This window comes from Podarcis gaigeae (assembly GCF_964106915.1).
Source record: "Podarcis gaigeae genome assembly, chromosome: 5".
Taxonomy (NCBI): domain Eukaryota; kingdom Metazoa; phylum Chordata; class Lepidosauria; order Squamata; family Lacertidae; genus Podarcis; species Podarcis gaigeae.
The window spans coordinates 49,828,111-49,851,733 of record NC_139681.1 but is presented as its reverse complement, the minus strand read 5'-3'; the positions used below and the strand labels follow the sequence as shown (position 1 = coordinate 49,851,733).

The following is a 23,623-nucleotide window of genomic DNA, read 5'->3' as shown; positions in this document are numbered from 1 at the left end:
TGCTATATATCATTGTGTGCTCTCTCTCTCTCTCCCCCTGGGACGTATGGGGTCTTAGGGGAGCAGTAGTACCTCTGGTGGGGGACATGTTGTGCTCCTTTTGGGGAAGTCTTTCCACCTTTGGCCCCCACCCTGCACACAGCTCTCACCTGTGGCTCCTAGAAGCTGTCAGCATTTGAAAGTGGCCACACCCTGGGAACAACTTCGACTGGCCAGCTAAACCAGGTGAGAGTAGCTGATGGGTCTCAAACCCTTGGTGGGTTAGGGACTTCTCCTGCTTGCAATGACAAGCTCTGCAGATTGAGTGGGTGACACCAGAGGCATAATCCATCGTCTTGCAAGGTAGATGGATGTCAACAAGGTAGATGGATGTCAACAATTTCTCTTCGCCACTCTTTAAAAAGTGCCACAGAGTTTTGTACAATTATACACGCCAACAATGTTAGCACCTCTGCAACAGACTGTTTCTAATGTGTATCTATAAATATAAATTAGACTGCAATTCTTTAAAATACTGATCAGTGTCTTCTTGTTCTGGCAACACCTAAGTGGCCCTTGTAGCAGTTGCTCTTTGTAGCCCCCACAGAAGGGTACTCCCCTAGTTAGCAGTAGATTCTGAAAGGCTGCTCAGATTGCCCCAGGTAAACATTGCCAAATGGACCCACAATTCAGCAGTTTCATAAATTGGCCATTGTCTACTGGCTGCATGATTAGGTCACACCAATACTACATTGCCTCTACAAAGCCAGTGACACTTGTTTTATTTTTTAAGCATATAATTTTAAATAAGAAGGTGTCCTTTTTGGTTGTTGCTGAATAGGCAAGCTGCATAATCAACAGAGTTTCATGTATGCTTTTACAGCTCCTAACAACTATGACAGTCGATACAAGATCCTTTTCATGGTCAATTCATCACGCATTCTGGGAGACCTTGGGCCCCGCAATTATTTCATTTCCTTCCTTGCAAATGCAATTTCCACTTAGTTTACTAGAATAAAAGGTAGACAAAAAAGGTAGCAAGAGTAAGTAGAATCTTCTGATTAACATTATCCATCCAAAGCAGTGGAAATCCACAGATGAACAAAGCCGTAGTTCACAGAAAAACAACAACTCATCCCTGAACTAAATTGCCTTTGTGTTTCACTAGTGGCTCACAAATGCAACAATAATGATGTCAAATTAAACACATTTAATCGGAAAGATAGAAACTCGGTAATCTTTTATCAGGGATGTGTGAATGAGAAGAAACAAAATACAACTGGAGAGAGCTATTTCCTTTCAAAACATACTTTAAAAAACACACATTTAAAACAGAATGAAATGAAAACCATAAAAGCAAGAGAAATAAGAAATAAGGTTTTTAGCCTGTTTTTACGAATGATAAAGGAAGCACACAAAAATAGGCGTGAATTGAATTTCCACTTCATTTGCTGAGATTTACCCCTTTGAACTATGAGATGCAGTTGTTTGAGAATAGGTGTTCCTTTTTCAACTGATAGAACAGGAAATCAGAGGTTTAATTAACCATGATTATAACATTTTGCTGATCTGATTTGTCTCACCTATTTCCTTTTTTCCTCTTTAAGTAATAAACTGCCTGACATCCTGGAAAGAGGACCAAACGGAAAGCATCAGAGAAGTTTATAGAAAGCTGGGGATTGTTATAAAACAAACTGACCCTCGACCGGATCTGTCTAAAGTGTGCATTTCTGAAGCAGGATTAACTCTTTGATGATTAAACAGCACTTTGAAAGAAAATGTACAGTCAGGTAATACCTTGGGCAAACCAAACTGCGGATTTATTCAGCCAAACAGATGGAAGCTTCAAAGCTCTTGATCACAACACCTCCAGGTAGCTCAGAATTCTGTTTACCGCTGATTAAAAGTTGCATTGCCAGCTGCATCTTAGGCTAAGAAAATACACATATTCCTGGCAAAATTGAATATGCTGCTGAGATATATTGTCTAATTAGTTAATGGCTAATTTGCAGTAGTATAATTCAGTTATTCAGGACTCTGGCAACCCAAGAACTGCAGCTGACATTTAAATGGGAACATGTATACATCCCAAACACTGAAAAATGAAATACAAATAAGAGACAGCATATTATGACATTTAATGATATAAAGAGCGATATTTCAGTTTTCCATCTTCACAGAGAGTAATGCCCAAAGCCTTTGTTATCTCAAGTAGATTAAACTTAGGGCATTAACTAGAAGGCTCTAAGATCCAGCACTGGAATAATTTTTCATGCTCCCAGTTTCCACAGCTGAGATATGCAAGTGCAGTGGTGCCTCGCAAGACGAAAATAATTCGTTCCGCGAGTCTCTTCGTCTAGCGGTTTTTTCGTCTTGCGAAGCACGGCCATTAGCGGCTTGGCAGATTAGCACTACTAGCGGCTTAGAAAAAGGGGGGGGAGGGAAAAAAACTCGCAAGAACTCGCAAGACGTTTTCGTCTTGCGAAGCAAGCCCATAGGGAAATTCGTCTTGCGAAGCACCTCAAAAACGGAAAACTCTTTCGTGTAGCGAGTTTTTCGTCTTGAGAGGCATTCGTCTTGCGGGGCACCACTGTGCTTCAGTCTACTTTGGTGCAGAAATCATGCAAGTGAATATGAGCAGTAATCACAATCTTTTTTAAAAATGCAAATGTTATTTTCTGCATTGTGCTTGGAAGTCATAGTTTTATACCTGCTGTGTCATACACGTCTAGATCTTCTTGCAATGTCAACCCCTATTTTTGAATGGAGGGGTTTTGAAAGACCTAATGACTTTTGATCTCATTGCAAGGGGAATCATCAACAAACATAAACTACTTACTGAATGTCGGAACTTGTGCTTTCAACCAATTTGTGACACTTTTCATCTGACCCCAAAGAACTGGGACCAAGTTCTGCTGCCAGAGTTTTCTTGTTCAATCCAGACTGTGTTTCAATGGAACCCAACACTGGCATAGATTTGGATTCAGAAGAAGCCAATATTCCAATTGGATCTAAAACCCAAAGAATACAGCATCTGCATTATTAAATTACATTATTATACACTTATAGAGTGGCATTGTGCCAAAGCATTAATTAGTCCAGATCAATTTTGATCACTATATGCACCACTTTCTATTGAAGATTGTGCCACTTAAGACACACACACACACACACACACACACCCCTTTTCAAGGTTTTCTTCCCTGATGTATCATCTGGATGTGCTCACTTTGGAAAATAATTAGCATTTTATTTGTATGTACAACTGCTTTTGGAACAATGAATAAGGTTTTCTTATTTCCTATGAGTCTGAAATCATATTCCTGATGTACAAGCTTATATGATAACTATCAGTTATTGTTCCTATGATACACAGGAGTTAATTTACGAACCTATTGGAAAGAAAGCATATCGGTGGAAAGGATCACAATGGCTTTAGTGTCAGTGTCTGAACTTCAGAGCAGAAGGTTGCCTAGAATGGCTTTACTGAACAATGCTGGGGATGTTAGAGTGCAGCTCTTATGAGACCATAGATCAGCCAGGAAAGCAATCAGAGCTCACTCAATTAATGAGGACTGAAATGTTAAAGGTTTCAAAAGGAAGGCAATTAGACCTTTGGAACAGCATTGAAGAGATAACATAATTCAGTTGCAGGATCAGAAAATATCTTGGTAACTTACTGCTATTATCTTGATCGGTTGTCACCTTCCTGAGCCGCAAAATTCTTTCTAATTCTGTTTCATTACTATCTGCCTCAAGGGATTTTAGGCTTCTTGAACTTGCAGATGTATTCATTGTTTCCTAAAATAAAATATATCAGTAAAATGTTCGGCCATGTGGCAGTCAACAGAAGATGCCATAACCATACATCAAAATTTGCTGGAAAGCATGTAATCCTGACTTGGTTACAAAAAATTATTCGTACATGGGGCTGCCCTTGAAGACTACATAAAAAGTCCAGTTGGCTCAGAATATAGTAGCCTGATTATTGACTGGAACTGGTCACTTGGAACTTATCTCAACAGCATTAATAATAATAATAATAATAATAATAATAATAATAATAATAATAAATTCACTGACTCCGTTTGTTTCTATGTACAATTCAAGATGATGCTTTCAACCTATGAGCGGCTTGGCACCAGGATATACTGTTGCATACTGGTGACACTTTGCCCCAATTCTCCTAATGACCACCGCCAGCAGCTTCATATAGACATCAAATAACACTGGAGGCAAAATTGTGCAGTGTCCCCCAGAGATCAACTAACAGAGTGTTAAGGCACACTCACCTAATGCTACTTTCTGGAACCGACCCTGTAAGCAGAAGTGAAAGCACCATAAAACAGTGCCCTCAGCTGCTGATTCATAGAGACAGTCCAAGATTTTACAATGATCAATGGCATCAGCAGCCACCAACAGATTCAGCAGAATCATCAGGGTTACACACCCTTGTTCCTCTCTTGAAGGAGGTCCTCTATCAGGAATACAAAGGCTAATTCTGGTCTGAGCCCAGGGGTGGAATGGGTCAAGATAATCAGCTTCATCCACAAGCATCTGTAACTGAATCCCTACCACCATCTCAATCACCTTGCCTAACAAAGGTCTATTGGTAACTGGGCAGCAGCTGGAATAAACCTCTGAGTCCAGGGTTGTTTTTTTCAGGAATGGCCATATCACTGCTTCCTTTAAGGAAGTAGAAACCACTCTATCACACAATGAAGTGTGATCTACCCAGTTAACCTTCCATGGCAGGCACCAACCAGCCAATGGGCATGTGTTGAGAGCATGTATTAAGCCACACAACTGCAAATTCTTCAAACACCTTTTAGAGTTAGTCTCCTTCCCCATGGAACTGGTGCAGGGCCAATACTAAACTGCATTTTCCTAGCCTGCACATGTAAAACCTCAATTGTGCTCATGCTTCTCTTGACTATTGGGAAGAAAATGGAAAATGCAACACATTAATTCTTGGCACATCTTTCAAGCAAAACAGCACTTAATTCCCAATGTTTCCTTCAATTAACTTAAATCCTGCATTTTGTTAGTATTCTGAATTTAACAGAGGAGGCATATTATTAACACGTAACTCCTTGGTATTGTGCTCATGCTACAGATCTAGTAGCAAAGGAAATAAAGTAAGGTGTTTTACATCAAGCTTGAAATGGAACAAATTAATATCACTTTGTTTACAACAATTATACGGAGACCTACACAAAATGCATAATTAGCACAGTAACAATATGCATATAAGGATTTAGCTTTACACCTCCCAACCTTATTTTTCCTGTCTCACTGTGCTAATGACTAGCCTGGCGAATGCACTAGAAGTTGGTTTTATCGAGTGTTCCTTTTACTTTTCATAGTGAAGCGGTTTGCATGGAACCAGTTAGATCTATTAGAGCAGGTACTAAGATTCAGCTGAAATTAGGCAGGCGTAAATCTGTCAATTTCAGTTTCTCATTTTCCCAATCTTAAATTAGGTTCTCCACATTTCCATATTACTTTGTGATTTTTAAAAAAGGTCTCCTCGGCATGTAAGTGCCAATTTCTCCTAATGTACACATTTTTGCATACAATTTCCCCTGATATAGTGCATTTTAAATGTTATTTTCACACATGTATGCATTATATACACATTTTACCCTAGTATATTAATTTTTATACTCATTGCTTGGCTGGATAACTGCACTGTAAAATTTGGAGAAACACAAAATTTGAATGATGGGCATGTTTCAGAAAGTGAGAATTAGGTGGGTTCACCATTAAATGTGATCTGATCTGAATTTCTTCCCCATCCCTAGCTGAAATCTTTGAAATGTCACATGAGCTTGCATAATTAAGTAAGAAAAAGAAAACATAATTCTGAACATCTGTCTACATCCGCCCATCTTCTTTCCCTTGGGGCACTTTTCAGCAATAACACAAGGACACAAAGTATAATACAAAGTTGTTTTCTCTCTTTTTCTTACCAGAATTCCCTTTAACTCTTTCATTGCACTCTCAGAGGGTTTGGGTACTTCTGGCTGTAAATGAAAACAAAACACCCATCTAGGTAATGTGATTTTGCAGACGTTGACTAAAGCACTTAAGACGTGCAAAAGAGGAAAACTGGAGGCAAGGCTATTGGAAGAGGGTTTTCACCACAAAGAAATACACTAGACTATGCTAGCTTCCCAGTAGGTGGGTTCCTGTTGCCTACTAGGAGGGAGTGGGGTGGGGTGGAAGGGAAGTTGCTGTGGTGCAAACATGCTGACCAGGAGCACTGAATTGGCTCTGCTGGTGCGTTTACACAACACTGACCTCCCCCCACCTCAGTAAGCAGCAGTGACCTACCTTGCAGGAAGCTAGCGCAGAAATTTGATCTCGCCCAGTGACTGCTTCTGAATGAAGTAATAGAAATCAGATGAACCTTAATAGTAGAAAATGGTTTGGGAAACTTTCAAAAAAGTTATTATTTTGCCATCTGCCTGGGTCATCTCCCCTTGAAAGGGGAATCATAACTTAGCTGCATTAACTCTGCAATCCAGGTTGGAGTGTCTCAGTGGCTGTTACCCTCCTTTCCTCCTGCCCAACATAATCAACCCCATTCCTTCTGACAGATTATGGCAAGCTCTTGCTTTCACAGGCGTTAGCTAGGGGTCAGTTTGAAGAGATTGTTGGGAGAGTGAGCCTGCCCCTCTGATTACTTTTTAGCAACCTACAGTTTATCTATCAATAGGCAGGGATGATGAGAGTTGTAGTCCAACAATATTTCGGGACTTTAGGTTGAAGCACACTGCACTAGAGGAGCTTCAGGACACTTCTATTCTCCTGGAACAGAGCATGTATTTTATAATAACACAGTTTTACACGCAAGTGTTAACAAACCTTTGTCTTAGAACGGTTGGTCTGATTAACAGGTCTAAGGTGAACCCCCTTTTTAATTCTATCCATCATTTCTTCAACAGCTTGTCTCTTCAGGTCTGATACTTCTCCTGTTGCAAAACAACAAAAAAGTCAAATTATTTTCTTTCAGGAGGTTCCTTCCTTTCATTGTAAATTGAGGAAAACAAAGAGCCAGAAAGAGCCTTCCTGACTCACACTGCTTAAGAATATTGATTTCCAAACCGTACTAAAGAAGTTATAAGGCTAGAATTAAGGATGGGATTTGGAAGGGAAATGGTTATTTTATTATTATTATTTTAATATATTTCATATTACTTTGCCACTTTGCCAGCTCATATTAGGTGCTCATGCTACTACTCACTCAATGCTTTGACTTGCTACCAAGTTAACCTGGAATTCTACTAGCAGTTTTTGATTTACAAAAATAAGGTGGGTCCAAAAAATATACATCTCAAGTGTCAAATGCAAAGGTGAACAGGTGGCACCTTCAGCAATTACTGAAAGCTGTATAATGAAGGTGTCAGATACACCTCTGTGGGGAAGGAGTTCTACAGATTAGGGGCTGCCACAGTGAAGACTGTGGAGATGGTGGTTCAGAACCTGAAGACACACAGCTACTCCCCTAAATTGGCTCCCTGCTGCACACATTTGCCCTCCAACAGGCGGAAGGCCACGGGAGATGGGCACTGGGATATGGATGGAGCTAGTGTACACAATCCTGATCTCCTCCTCATTGCTTGAATGACTGAAAAGGGCTAAAGATGGTTCTTACAATTCAAGAACATAGGAGCATAATAGCCCTGCTGGATCACGCTAGTGGTCCATCTAGCCCAGGCACCCCAAACTCAGCCTTCCAGATGTTTTGGGACAACAACTCCCATCATCCCTAGCTAACAGGACCAATGGTCAGGGATGATGGGAATTGTAGTCGCACATCTGGAGGGCCACGTTTGGGGATGCCTGATCTAGCCCATCATCCCATTCTCACAGTGGCCAATCAGATTTCAGCAGGACCCGAGCATGGGAGCACTCTTCTCTCCTATGGTTTGTAGCAACTGGTATGCAGAAGCATTACTACCTGGGATCATGTAGACAGAGCATAGTCATCATGGCTAGCAGCCATTGATAACCTTATCCTCCATGAATTTGCCGAGTCCTGTTTTAAACCCATCCAAGATGGTGGCCATCACTACCTCTAATGCAAAAAGGTTCCATAGTTCCGATGATGAACTGTGTGAAGTGAAATGAAAAGCTCAGATATCACCTTATTGCACTAGGAACAAGGTTCATTTTGCTGGGAAGAATATGTGCTGTACCTGAGCCTTGCTGAGATGCCTTTTCTTTCTTCGCCATGCTGCTATTTGCATGAGACTTCTTACGAATCATTGACATCAGCGACCTTTCACAAAGTAAAGATGGAAGACAGTCACTCAAGCTTTCTCTTGAACCTGACACCTGCACTTTCAGAACCAACTTAGCACGCTTAGTTGCCCGTAGTCCCATTTGACGAGAAGGCATAACAAACACATGCAGGATCGGGGCCTGTTCCTATGACATGCATTGTGGAAGGAGCTGGCATTAACCGACAAACAGCTAAGCTTTCTAATTGACATGAGTGTTCAAACACTTCCAGGCAGAGGCAGAAATGTCACACCTCCTTAAAAAAAAAGATTTAAAAAATACACCAAACGTATTATTTGTTATACGATTGCTGTTGACAAAGCATAGTGCAAAACACTCAAGATCTGAATATTAAAAGGTAACATGGCACCGTGACATGTGTGACAAAATAAAGCCTTCTCACACAATAAAAAATTGAAGGGTTAGGAACGTTAACATAACGCATTACACTCCAGAGAACAATGCCACCCAGCAGGGAGCCTCTATATTGTCCCTTCGTTTCGACAGTATGTATTTGCTGGAATAGGGCTACTGGTAAACAAACAAAATGAGAACAGAAAATAAAAACCCTCACATTATCTATGCTTTTGGTTCAATCTGCAAGGCATGATATTAATCTTAAACAGGCGCTGCCAAGTCAATATTTGACCAAATATGAGAGGTTTGCTGTCATTCCTTCCTCCTTTCCTTTTACTTTAATACCAAAAGCTTTCAACATGCCTTAAAGGGGGGAATAGGGGGAGCTGTTGTTATTATTATGTGTCTGTACCTGGATGTCTTGAGCACCTTTTAAAATGCTAAATGGCAGGCAAATGAATAAATCAATCCAGTGATCTTTGAAACAGCCACCACAATTGCCTGCAATGTTTGGAGGATAAGCACATTTGAGAACGGCAAGAACACTTCCAAAGCATAAAGGCTAACCTGCATGACAGGTTGCATGCTGATTAAATTGAAATTGACCAATTTTCATTCTCTGTGTTAAAAAGGATCAAAGTGTGCCCCAACCATATTTTATCCTTTCTGAAGTATGCCAGTGGCAATAGTGCAATGTCTATTACAAGTATAATGGACAGAAAGGATGCCTATCCCTGTCTCTCTTAAAAGGAATCTAGATGCATTTATCTATTTTAATTTATTTATTTTCCATTCTCCCTCCATGAGATCAGAGAAGTTGATGGTATAACAACAAACACACACACACACACACTATAAAATATGAACAAACTGAGAAAAGAGTGAGGACATGTGGGGCCGCCACAGAAAAAGCCCTTTCACACACTATCAGCGTATGAATCACTGAAGAGGCAGTTGGAAGATCTGAATTCTTGGGCAGGATTGTACAAAACAAGTTGGTTCTTCAAGTACCGTGGTTCCAAACATATATGTACATGCATATGGGCCTCTTTTTATTCTTTTAAAGTAAGCCCATCCCACACACTGGTGGAGGAAGAGGTGTGCAGGGGGAGCGCCCCGTCCCTGGCAGTGCGATCCTGGTGGGGTGTCATCGCAGCTGCTCCCTGCCCGTGCTGGGTGCCACGCCCCTACGGGCGGCACACCACGCCCCCAGGATGCACGCAAGCCCTGCCTCTGCCTGCTCTCCGCCCCCTGGTGCCGGAGCATGAAGCTCCACCATTGATCCCACAGAAACAAAAACAAAAGCAACATAACCAAAACTTTAACACATTGACAAGGCAACAGAAGAGGAGAGGTACATGAGCAAAAGGCTGTTTGGTCTGCAGGAGGGCTTTGCCACCTAAAACTTTCTATCATGTAAAGAAACAACTGCAATTAACTGGATAACTCCTGTTTCTTTGGCCAATCATGTTATCATAGCAAATGATAGCAATTGATGGGGTGTTGCATTGACAACAGGACATTACTCAATTTGTTTAATGGATCACTTAAAAAAAATTCCTTTATTGTGAGTAAACAATTTTACAATCTCCTAATTTAACACCTTTACAAAAACAAATTTACAATTTGTTAATTTAACACCTTGAAATGGTGTAATTGGTGTGATTTTTATATATATATATACTGGACTTATTAATAAGACTTAGCTGACCCAATACTTTATGGAAGGAGAAAGAATAAACAGAATTCCTTTCAGCTTACCCCCACCCCCATAAAGACAGCCACTTGACCTGTGAATAGAGACTTATTAGAGACTAAAAATGAAAACACAAACGCCAGTGTTAACCTCAAAAGAATTAAAGGACATTGTTTTGTGTAGAAATGAGATGGCTTGTATATCAGCTACATGAAAGTTCAGAATGATTTAAAAGACCAGCATGAAGATGCATATAAAAGAATTGCTAAATAAGGTAGATGGTTGGAGGAACACAAGACTAAGTCTAGGGTGTGGGGAGGGAGTAAAAGAGAAAATATTTTTCCCATTAAACACTTAATAACTTCTTTATTAGTATGTAATATACTAGAATCAAAGTATATATACTAGAATCAAAGTATATAAAGCTAGAATCAAAGCCCTTTCCAACTTCAATCTCACTACCAGGAACCAGACAAGAGTTAAGGGTTAATTAAGTTTTACGTTAATAGTTTAATCAGTGTGTCCAGCAGACTATCTGATGGAAATATAGCTACTATTCTGAGATATTAGTAACTGTGCTCATCAAATGTAAGAAAGCATGCAAAAAATCTTCCATAATCTGTTATCAATTTTAGATCTGGAATGCTTTAGGTTACACAAAAAATAATAATAATAACTAATAATAACTCCATCATTCTGCCTGGTCCAGCACCAAGCGCCTTCTGGCGGTTCCCTCATTGTGAAAAGTGAAGTTACAGGGGACCAGGCAGAGGGCCTTCTCGGTAGTGGCGTCCACCCTGTGAAACACCCTCCCATCATATGTCCAAAAGATAAACAACTATATGACTTTTAGAAGACATCTGAAGGCGGGGGGACATTTTAATGTTTGATGTTTTATTGTGTTTTATATTTTTCTGGAAGCCACCCAGAGAGGCTGGGGCAACCCAGTCAGATGGGCAGCATATAAACAACAACAACAATTTCATTATGTATATCCCACCCGTCTGGCTTGGTTTCCTTACAGCATATATAAAAACACAATAAAACATAAAACATGAAAAAACAGAATATCTTAAACAGACAATAAATAGCTTTAGAATGATGATTTAAGATATCATTCATTCAGTTGTTGAAAACGCGAACCTACAGTGTGCCTTCATCTAGGCTTTAGATCATGTGTGAATATTATTCTGCATTAAGCACTTCATAGATTTAAAACGGATTATACTCCTGCCTGGTTTTGGAATACCACAGAAAGGCTTTTAAGAGATACAGTACTGAGCACACTGGGAGCATGGCATGCAAAGAATCAACGGAGTAGCAGTTCTCTTCAAATAGACCTAAATTGCACTGGAAGTAAATAAAGCAGTTGGGCTGAGTAAAAAGATTAAGCAAATCACATGAGGCAAAAGGAAGGTGGAAACAGGAGGCTTACAAAACAGGGCTATTTGGGAGTTCATGTGACTGAATTGGATGCTTTATGGCAGGCTAGATTTCCATTAAAACTGCACATATTTAAGTTACACATTGATACATGCATTGAAAACCACACTTGTTCAGAAAGTTTGGAACAATAAATTGCAAGGAAGCATTCATCCTTACAATTTTTCCCCTATGTTATAATGTCTGTTCTTGCTGAATGCTAAGCACACGCAGCTAACAATTACTATGTTTTAATGGGTTTGGATTCATGCAATGTCCTAGGACCCCTGTAAACCATCTGCCATAATTTTGTTTTGAGACAAAGAGAATAACTCCAGACTTCTTAATGGCAGTGCATGGCTGATTCCTGAGATCACCTGCATATGGGCAGTGGGATATACTGCTAGTAGATTGGATGATTAATATAATTATAGAATTTTAGAGTTAGAAGGGACCTTGGAGGTCATTTAATCCAACTTCCTGTTATAATGCAGGATCTTTGAAAGATGGTTGCCCAGCCTCTGACCAAACACCTCCAGCAAAGAGCTCACCAACTCCCAAAGCAGACAGGTATTAACAGCCTGATTGTCCTGGAGAATGGGTTATGCAACAGGTTAAAATTGTAGAAATTACATATGAACTGATTATATGTATTTGAATTTGGTTTCATCCAGTCACCCAACCTGTTTTTCTTCCTAGGAGGCAAAAGTGCATGTTTATCCTCAATATGCTTATAATTAACTCCTAAAACAGGGGTCGGCAAGGTTTACCTTACCTGGGCCGGATCACTCCCACGGAGATTGTGGGTCGGAATGGTGCAGCGCCGGAAATCGTGTCTGTGCATGTCTGCGATGCCAGAAATTGCTTCTGCGCATGCCCAGACGCCGAAAATCACACCTGTGCAGAAGCGATTTTGGGCATCTGCGCATGCACAAAAGCAATTTCTGAAGCCGTGGAAGAGACCTGTGCCGGGTTACCGCAGCGCGCCAGGACTCGGTTCAGTTCTGGGGCGGTTCGTTGGCTGGTTAAACAGCCTCCATGGGCTGCTTCCGGCCCATGGGCCACACGTTGCCGACCCCTGTCCTAAAATCATATACTTCTGACTAGGAGCAGTGGGCAGAGAGGATCACAGCAATGCAGCAGTAGCACTGCTGCCACTTACCAGAAGGGAAAGGGAGAGGAGAGAGGTGGTGAGGAGCATGGCACTGTGAGGGCACACCCGTGGAGACAATCTAGTTCCCCCGCCACTCACCTGCACAGCTCTGACCTCCCTGCCACGGGGTAAGTGGTTGCAATGTCACTATCAGGAGGCCAGGGCTGTAATGCAACCCCTTCATCCTGGCCACTCCTGCTTCTGTCTAAGCAAACAGTGTTAAGAATCAGTAAGTATATAATTTTACTTACCTTATTGGATTTGGAGGTGGAGGAGGAAGAGGAGGAGGAGGAGGAGGAGGTGGTGGTGGTGGTATAACATTTTCTGATTGGTGTATTCTTTTTTGAAGCTCTTCAACTGCACAGAAACAAAATTGAGTCCTCAGCTAAAATGCTCCTCTATCCGTGTGTATTTAAATGATGCATGCAGAGGGTTGGCAAAATAAAAAGCAAGTCCTATAAAATGCAAATGGATTAACAGTCCAATGGACTATCTGAAACCCCAGATACAGCTTGTCAGAATCAATTAGGTACTGAGAGTCAGTAAGTAAGTATCCTATACAGAAATAAGTTCACATTGTAAAAAAAAAACACCCCAAAACCCCAACCCCTGCATTTTGGAGATTTTATTAAAATATCTAGGATGAAGATATCACTGCCTCTCTCTTCTATCACTGTCTGTTTTCTTATTATCTTAGTATTTTTGTGAGGAGAAAATGTCATCACGCTGCCATTTGTGTGGCTGTCAACAGGCGACCATGCAAACTGTGTATAGCATGATAGCAAGTGGACCGATAGCAAGAAAAGCAAGCAGACGACTCAACTGAGCAGGATGGCAGAGCAAGTCGATGAGTGAGCAGGCAGCCAGGTGGCCCAGGCAAGTCTTCCCACGTTCCCTGTTTTACCACTGCCACCTGCCTGTTTGCTCAAGTGGCTGGGTCCAGGCAGGCTTTCACACGCTCCCTGTCATTGTCACACACACACACACACACACACACACACACACACACACACACCACAGTTCACCCCAAACTCCCCCCTCACAGCTTGCCCCCAAATCCAAGAGCCCACTGCCATTTGCACTGGAGAGGGGAATGAGGAGGACGAAGTCTTTCCCTTCTTTGCCCTGCACTGCCACCCACTTCCTCCTGTAGGTGGGCATGGACACAAGCAGGGACAGCAGTTCCTAGTGCTATCCTAATGAGGAAGCAATAATTTTTTTATTCAAGTATGAGAGGAAATGCAATGGCTGTTGCCGTCATGTGCCAGACTTTTGCTCCTGAAGGTAAAGAAGCTGTCTGCTTAGTTTTTGGGGAGAAAACACCTCTCTGACCATAGCAGTCCCTAAATATATAGTCTGTGGTTTCCCTTTTGCATGTTCAATGTTTATGGAGTGTTGGAGTAACAATTAGGAGGGATGAAAAGATCTAGATCCAGGTCCTTTGCAAATAAAGGATCACTGAAGTCAAATGAAAATGTATGGATTCCATAGAAGCAGCATTTCTCTCTTTTTTCTGAGTTCATGGGTCCAACTTAATAGTGTCCTTTTCGGCTGGTCTCTGTTGCTAAACTTGGAAGATAAATCTAGGACACACAATTGCATGCTGGGAAAAGCAACCAGCTTTGGCTCTTAAAACTAAATGTTTTTGTACTGATAACTGGTTTTCTTTACTCGTATTTCATAATACGTAGCTCTGGTGGGCATGCTACCACTTTGAAATCCCTGAAGAATCATTAGTGGCTTCTTCCTTCTTACTTTTTGATACAGTAAACAACCATTATTTTTATCGTTCAGATAATAGCTGAATGTGGCAGCCATTAAAGGACGCCATCAAGTTGAAATGTAGTCAATACATATACTCAGGTAATTTATTTCGTGTCCTATAGTGGTCCCTGAGTGGGTTCCCTTGGTAATTTCCATAGGTTTTCCAGTCACTTTACAAGGCTGTGATTAATTTAACACACAACACTGTAAAACAGTTTTAGGACCTTGCACAAAGGCATTAGTATGTTTTTCTTTTGACATTTTCCATCCACGTAATCCAGCTGCTTTAGGATAGTTAAACAGTACTTCCCCTGCTGGTAACTGTATTTTGAATTTATTAAGAAATGGCAATCTTAGATAAAGAGTAGTAAATTACAGTTTTTAGCATTTAATAGGTACGATGCTGTAAGCTGGTCAGGCACCATCCTGGCAAATAAGTCTTTGGTAACAACTAAATTACAGTAGTTTATCCATACTGTATGCATTCTAAGTGGTTTTGTCAGTGCTCCTGATGTCTTGCTTTAGCCTATAAACTGGACAAATAATAGCCAGCAAGTCAGACAGTTTCTACAGTCAGATAGTGAGGGGTAAATGTTTTGCCTGATGTGCAGGGAATTAGCCACGCAGCTCCCATGGATTTTAGCCATTAACACCCATGGGAGTTGCAAAGCTAATTCCTTCTGCATAGCCTTCGACACAGCATTTACTTTTTAAAATGTCAGTCGCACAAGGGCACATAACGTGTTGTTGCTTCCCAACTCTCACTGCAAAGCGCTAAATCATTTCTTGGAATATACTAATAACTTCTGCAACTAGAATGTCGTGAGGATATTTTTTCTAATCCCTATGTGACTTCTGCATTTGGAAGAAAGAATACCAACTGAGTGAATACAAAAGGGTTAGACAACGTGACGTGATGCAACTTAAGTCCTGCTGGTTTGAATGGGGAATAAGTGCACCTAGCTAAGGCTGCAATCCAAACTCACTCACCCCTGCCTGTGGAGCAACTACATCCACAACCCAGCCACGCACGGTGGCCATAGAGAAAGTGGTGGGAGAACAACCAAGCCCTGCACAAGCTCCAGACTGATGCACTGATAGGGTGCAGATCAAGTCCAGTGCTGGCCAAGTTCCTCACTGCCCTTAGAACACCCTGTTTAGGGACTTTCCAATGGCGGGGATATCACCAACAGGCCTCTCTACCCCTCAGCCAGGTGAAATGAGTAGTGGGATGCTTCCACTCAATCCAAAACACACACAGAGAGACAGCCTGGTGTATGGGGCAGTTGGATTGCTTTCTTTTGTAAACATACATTACAAAACACATATTTATGAAGTTCTAGTCACAAATAAAGCTTGAAAACTCCGAGCACTGATTATCATGAAACAACATGGTTATGTCTTAACTGGAGTTCACATTTAATTCTATATGTTTTACATCCATCGTACTATGCTTGAATATGGTATCAAATTTATTCAATATTTTACCTGAATGCTTTAGGTTTTTAACTTTTTCTTCAGCACTCTGGTATTTTTCCTCTAATTCCTTTTTATCTTCTTCTAAAAGTTCTAGCTGCTGTTTAAGGGATTTGATTTCCTTATTCAAGACTTCGCTAGCTAATTGTTCCTCCAGTTCTTCAACCTGTTATGGACAAATACAAAATTGCAATGAAAATCAACACCTTGTTTTGTCCCACCCACCAACTTAACAAAGAAGCACACCCAACCAAGTCAAGCTAATGATTCCCCAGAACCCAAAAAATTATCTGGCAGTAGAAAAACTGGGATCCTGACAATATGTAATAGGAATACAGCCGAACCTTGGATCCTGAGCGCCTTGGTATTCAGATGTTTTGGCTCCTGAACGCCACAAACCCGGAAGTGAGTGTTCCGTTTTGCTAATGTTCTTTGGAACATGAATGTCTGACGGGGCTTCCGATTGGCTGCAGGAGCTTCCTGCAGCCAATCAGAAGCTGTGCTTTGGTTTCCAAACATTCTGGAAGTTGAATGGACTTCCGGAACGGATTCCATTCGACTTCTGAGGTACAACCATACTCTAAAAGTTGTTATTCAAACCCAGTGCTTAATGGTTCAAGGTTTAAAAAACATGCTCGAAATGTGGAAGCATTTGTAGCATTTATGGATGTACTGGGTTGTTTGTTTGTTTGATAAATCTGTTCTACTCCAGAATTTCCAAGTTTTATAATGCAATCCTAAGAGTGGTCAGGGGAGAGTGGAATCCATGACTGCATCCTAAGTCTTCCAAGGGCAGATAAACGGAGGAAGAGAACTGACATTTTTTTCTTCCATTTCACGCCAACTCCAGGCTTAGAGTAATCATTAATCATAGAGTAGACACATGGAACTCGACAGACTTGAGGAGGCACCCCCAAACCCAGCCCTCCAGATGTTTTGGAACTACAACTCCCATCAACCATAGTCCCAAAACATCTGGAGGGCTGAGTTTGGGGGTACCTGGACTTGAGAAACTCAAGTTCATTGATTTTAGCAGGTCTGCTCTTAGTATGACTTAGTTGGATATTACTCTGTTTTGAAGCTACAGTCTGAACTATTGTACAGTGGTACCTCGGGTTAAGTACTTAATTCGTTCCGGAGGTCCGTACTTAACCTGAATCTGTTGTTAACCTGAAGCACCACTTTAGCTAATGGGGTCTCCTGCTGCTGCCGTGCCGCCGGAGCATGATTTCTGTTTTCATCCTGAAGCAAAGTTCTTAACCTGAAGCACTATTTCTGGATCAGCGGAGTCTGTAACCTGAAGTGTATGTAACCCGAGGTACCACTGTATACTCCACTCTTGTGGCTACAGCATTGGGCATAACTACTACTGAAAACCATGTCACAAGCCAGATTTTATACCTGCAGCATGGTTAATTTCCTGAGATGCCTGACAGTTGCTTAAAATCAGAAAATCCATTCATCTAGCCCAATGTTGGCACAAGCAGTTAATCAAAATATATGAAGAACAGGACAAAAATCTCCCCCTTGGAGAGCCATGAAGATCTCATAATTTGGTTTGTATTCAACTAGAATGTTGTTTTGTCAATTATTATTTTACAAAACACTTCAATTCTGGAGTGCCTAAATGTTTTAAAGAGGATTTAAAAGAGGGGAGCGTACACCTTCTTACATGGTTTTATTTTTATCTCAAGCAATAAAACACTAATGTAAGTTATTAAACGGTTGCCTTTGTTAAATGTTATTATTTGCACACTCTTTCTTTAACCCCTGCTGTTTGCAATGGGTGAATTATAGAATAGTCAAGTTGAAGGGCTGAGACACGGTAAAATAAAGACCTCTCTGCCCCTGTACACAATTTGAACAAATTTGGAAAACAATCCTTTCCCAGAATCTGGGAATTACTCCCAATGTATAAATACACAAACATGTGTGCATTATGTTTTTGAAGCAATCGCTGCTTTCTTTTTAACTATTCCTAAAAACTGGGGGAAATAACATGGGTTCAATTTTAACTATTATCCAAACAACTTAGTAATTGCTTCCAGTACTGTAGATTGCTAAAATATCCACCAAATTCAAACCAATAGAAATCCAAATAATTCATCTCCAGAATATTCCAAATACTTCATGTGTGTATCACCTACTTTGTATATGTAGCTTGTTAGCCTGCTTTCTTTCATCAGGACTTAAAAGACAAGGGAACACACTTCCTGTTTATTTGAAGAGATACTCAGAAGCTCCCTCCTCCTTTTAAAGGCCACAGTGTGGTGTCTCAGTGGTCTGCTTTACTTGTTATGCTAGGCCAATCTCTGCCTTAGACAACTGTCTGAGCATGTGGGGCTTCTGGAGAAGAGCTCATGGCCCAGTTCTTTTTACTACTGCACCGTGCCAACCTGCATCAAAAATTGCTCTTAGTTACAGTACCTGATTAGTCTGGAGAGAGCTTAACTATGACTCTGGGTTTTGAGTACATACTAAGGAAAACCTCTGACTTATGGTCCATCCATACTTGTCCCATGATTTCAAGTCACAGGTCCAAGACATTCTTCTTTTTAGCAGCCACTTTCCTTGGGAGAACCCGCTGTTTACTGCTAAATCGGAACAAATGTCAGTTGAGCTTTTTGTGGATTGTTCTGAGTCAGCAGGAAAAAATGGATTTCCCTGGGGAAAGCAATGGGACAAATAAAAGCACTTGGACCCATGACTTGAAATTACAGTACAAATGGCAGTGTGGATGGGTCCTTAGCTTGCTGCAGCAGCAGCAAAAAAAAAAGGGGGGGGACCAGGGAGTTTACAAAACAATTACAAGCTCCTCTCTGGAGACCCAGACATTCTCATTAAGCCAAAGAATCACAGAATTGTAGATTTGGAAGGGACCCAAACGTCTAGTCCAACCTCCAGACAGTCCCGGTCTTCCAGCCCCAGAACGGCTGGCTTAGCCCCTTCAGCACCCACTTTGGAAGGATGGTCAGAACCTTCCCCCAATTATTTGTGATGCTGTTACACTGTTAAAGCTTCACTGTGCAGTCCATAATCTCACTAACAATGTCTTGGTGCAGAAGGGGATAGATATTTCACGCTGATTTAGACAACTTTTTAGTTGGATGACCACTTTTAGTATTTCATATTTGTAATGTTTTATTGGCTTTTTAATGCATTTGAAATTTTATTATTGTAAATTGCTTCAGGACCCCTCTGGATGTGTGAAGTGGTATGTCAATGGGATAACCTAAACTAAATTAAACCAACTTGATAACTTACAATCAGAAGTGGCTGGCAAGGTGGGTCGGAGCCACTACCCTAGCTTCCTGACAGGTGGGTCACTGTTGCTTACTGGGAGGAAGAAACTGAGGAGTTGGGGAAAGGGAACCATGCTGCGAACACACTAGCAGGGGTGCTGGATTGCCTTAGTTCAGGCATTCCCAAACTCGGCCCTCCAGATGATTTGGGACTACAGTTCCCATCATCCCTGACCACTGGTCCTGTTAGCTAGGGCTGATGGGAGTTATAGTCCTAAAACATCTGGAGGGCTGAGTTTGGGGATGCCTGGCTTAGTTGGTGTATTTGCACTGCACTGACCTCCCCACTGCCTCACCTCTCCCCTTCTCCCTCCCATTAAGCAACAGTGGCCCAAAGCTCTGTCCCACTCAGTGAGCTACTTCTGCTTACTATATATTCTTCAGTTTGGGAAGACAGGTGTCAGAAACAAAGCCACACCACAGTCACTGAAAAGTACAGTGCTTACCTTTTGCCGGTGTTGCAGCCTCTCTTCCTCCAGTATTTGATTCAGCTTGGCATTTTCATCCAGAGCTTTCAAAAGCTGTTCATCAGGGCCAGCATTTTGCAGGAGAAGCTGACTTTGTCGCTTCAGTGTTTTTTGTTCAATAAACATCTACCAACATGACCAAATTGCAAATTAGATCATTTGCCCAGCATTTATTCAAACCCAGATATATGGGAAATTGGTTATCTAACATCCAGATGGAGCAGGCATCAGGAAAATCTACAAGCACACACTAGAATCTTGTCACCTCCTCTATCTAGGAAACGTTCAGGATCTCAGCAGGTCAATGCTAAGAGCAAATGACTAGACTGTTCCCTAAAGCCTGCCTAGTCTTCTATTAGATTCGCTCCAAAGGAAAAAGGCATTATTTTACAATGGTGGAAAAGCTGGAACAGAAGCTTCCTATTCCTCTTAGGAATCTTTATGGAACTGTCTAATTTCAGATCTGTCCCCCACCCACCCCCAAACACTGCCCCATATTTTTTTTTAATATAGTTTTGAATGGCTTGTTTCTGGGCACAGAGAAGTCAGGGGCGTAGCTAGCTGCTCCGGCACCCAGAGCGGCAGGGCGAGCTGCCCACTGGTCTGCACAGGAATATGTGAAGGACGTTTGGGTGATCAGGTATAGATAAATGAAGTTCAGATTACCGTAGATTCCGGCGTATTAGATGACTTTTGAACCCCGGAAAATCTTCTCCAAAGTCAGGGGTTGTCTTATACGCTGGGTATGGTTGTGGCAGGTGGCGGCGGCTGGCTTGGAATGGCGACGGGCAGAAGGATGGTAAGAGCCGCCCCCCCCCCATCCCTGGCCACCTCCCGAAGCAGCAGCAACTGTGGCAGCCTCCCCTTCCCGCGGCGAGGTGGTGCGCAGCATTGGCCGGGACTTGCCGGCCCTGCCACCATGGGACCGTCAGATTCCCGTAGGGAGGGAGGGAGCCGGGAGGGAGGGAATTCCACCCATCAAACGCCTCACCACGAGCTGCTGCTGCTGCTGCTGCGACGGCAGAGGCAACGGAGGGGTGCGCTCTCTGTCCCTGGCGGCGCTTGGCGGGCGGCCAAACTCTATAATTTAACAGCAAAAGTTGGGGGGTCGTCTTATAAGCCCAGTCGCCTAATACACCGGAATCTACGGTAGTTGGGACATGTGCTGTACTGAAATATTATTTCAAATTAATCTTTTATATTTAAAAGATGGTGTCTCTCTATTTGAGCACTCATAACAAAATCCATAACAATTTCCTTTCGTTCCTTATGCTGAAGTTGCTTTCCTACTTCATTAAGACTCCTTCTTAATGAACAACAGATGTAAGACTAAGCCAGGTATCAGAAGGTGAGGGATTTTTAAAAGAATCTATATGAAAGACAATCTTGCCTATTTCTGCACAAGGTAGGATCTTCTGTTTACTTTTTCTTTCCATAAAGTAATTATTTAAAAATGACTAAGAAATTCATTTGTAGTGCAGCAAAAGCAGAAATGTGTTTTAGGATTGCTGTATTAGAAACAGAATGCCACATTATTTCTTGTCGAAATTCCATGCTGTTTGTTTACCAGCACAGTAAATAACCACAGCATGGTGGCTGACAAGATTCTTACTATCCATTATATAACTTATTAACACATCATTAAACAAAAACGGAAACGAAATCAAATATCTGGACACTTGCTTGTTTTTACAAACAGCCCATGCACCACTTGAACTGACTATATTTCCAAATCTACTGAAATATGACCAGTGCTCTCTGCCCTTTGTCAATCACCTGTCTGCAAATGAGGTAAAATATGGCTGAGTGGTAGATTTTGGCATTTACTGGCTTACACCCTTCAACCTAACAGGTGTTTCAACACTGTCATGATGGATAGTGCTGATCACAGTTCCATAGACAAGGACCTACACTGAAACTAGTTCACGTGAAAAATGTAGTGAAAGAAATAAACACAGAAAGAACAGTGTTGTATGCCAGGTCACCAGGTCATGTGACCAAGCTGAACGGGCTTAGGATGCAGCCTAAATTCCTCTTTTCTGGTCCTGCCCCCAAGAACACCCCTTTTTTGGAACTTACACTGGCCTCAAGACAGGCAGCTGTGGCTTACCTGGCTAAGCCAGAATGAGCAAGATACACTGATGTATTTTCGGCTGAGTCACAATTGGGGACTTAAAGACAGCTGAGACTAAAATCAGCTGATTGAGCAGGAGATCAACTGCATTCTAAGCTTCTCAACCCAGCAGATCTTGCCATATGATTGGCCCCATAGTATGACAAATATTAGATTCCTTTACAATGGAATTCCTTGGCACTCTCCCTCCAATAAGCTGAATCTTCCATTATACTCTGCAGGTGACAGGTTTCAGATTCTAAGGCTAATGTATTTGTCCCCTGACCTCACCCAATTCCTGTATATGACAACTGAAGCTATGGGGTGTTACATTAATTATAGTCATATAGCAAGTCCCCTTGCTCCCACCCTTTGTGAACTAGGCTATACATAAGAATCTTTTCATAAGTGCAGGTTTTTCAATCCATTTAGAGACACGTCACATATTAATGGAAGAGTTATTACAAAATAACCCAAAGGCCATTAATGCATCTAAATGAGAGTTATTGTGGAGCTCGTCACTAAAAAAAGCCCATTGATATCTCTGAATCAATAGCATGCAATCTCATGAGAGGAGCAACATTCTTATACAAGGAGGTCATGGCTGTCGGAAATTATAAGCGTTTTCCTCTACTGTTGAGGGGGGTGGAGGAAGCAGATAACAGCATTTGACCTTTTGTATGCAAATGTTCAATACTCGATTTTAAATACAATGTCTGCCAAGTGTTGCACAATGACAAGGGCATCCTAAGTAACCAAGATAAGTAAAGGCATTGCACTTTAAAAATAACTGTATTATGCACATATTAAATTGTGTATGGAACCTTTATTACTTACACATAGGCAGTCAAATTGAGCAAAATGATAGGCAGGTCAATGGAACTTTCCTAGCTCCCAACCCACATACACCCTCAGTGTCAGGCTGCACCAGATATCGGATATTTTCCCCATTCTGTTGTTTTCCTCTATTTCTTTGCATCCCCGGGGTTTTTGCCAACCCCACATGCAGAATCAAACCTGAGACCTGCTGCATGTAAGCCATAACAGAGTTATGGCCCCTCCCTGAAGCAAAAACTGAGTGCATTTTACAGATTAGGACCCCAACCCACAACCCAGAGAGCATATAGTATATACCACATGAAGCCCCAGCTTTACAGATAAGCCACATTCAAAGCTGACAGATAAGCCACATGGCAAACTTCATAACTGGCCTCCAATTTAACACAATAATTTGTTTCCTGCAAGCCCTCGTGCATACCTAAAAGCATGCACTACACGAAAGGACACCAAAGTGTCACAGAAATATGGTCAAGGCCACAGATGCACTCTAGTCCAATTCTGGGACTAGACACTCTTAAAATGAGCATGATAAATGTACACCCTTCTGCAGAGTGGAAAGAAGACAGTATTTATTTATAAATAAACAGAAGCCGCTATGGAGTAAATGGCCCTTTACTTCAGAAAACCTGTATCAAGCTAAAATATACAATTGGGTAGACATACAATCTACAAATACTACAGTTGTGGCATATATATGAACCTTGACAGATTGACTGGACACATACATACAAATGGTCTTAACTGATTTTAATGTTGTATTCTTAC

General features: G+C 41.5%; 1 protein-coding gene across 5 annotated transcripts in view; it reads right to left on the bottom strand.

The window, feature by feature from the left end:
- The window catches only part of SHTN1 (shootin 1), a 69,201-nt gene that overhangs the window by 12,093 nt on the left and 33,485 nt on the right, over positions 1–23,623 (bottom strand). For all 5 annotated transcript variants that reach the window (XM_083741380.1, XM_083741384.1, XM_083741381.1 and 2 more), the window contains 8 exons: positions 19,885–20,031; positions 16,149–16,302; positions 13,148–13,253; positions 8,184–8,266; positions 6,850–6,956; positions 5,952–6,005; positions 3,660–3,780; positions 2,819–2,990 (listed from right to left, as the gene is read on the bottom strand). In XM_083741380.1, the coding sequence (XP_083597506.1) occupies positions 2,819–2,990; positions 3,660–3,780; positions 5,952–6,005; positions 6,850–6,956; positions 8,184–8,266; positions 13,148–13,253; positions 16,149–16,302; positions 19,885–20,031 (944 nt within the window). The remainder of the gene's footprint in view (positions 1–2,818; positions 2,991–3,659; positions 3,781–5,951; positions 6,006–6,849; positions 6,957–8,183; positions 8,267–13,147; positions 13,254–16,148; positions 16,303–19,884; positions 20,032–23,623) is intronic.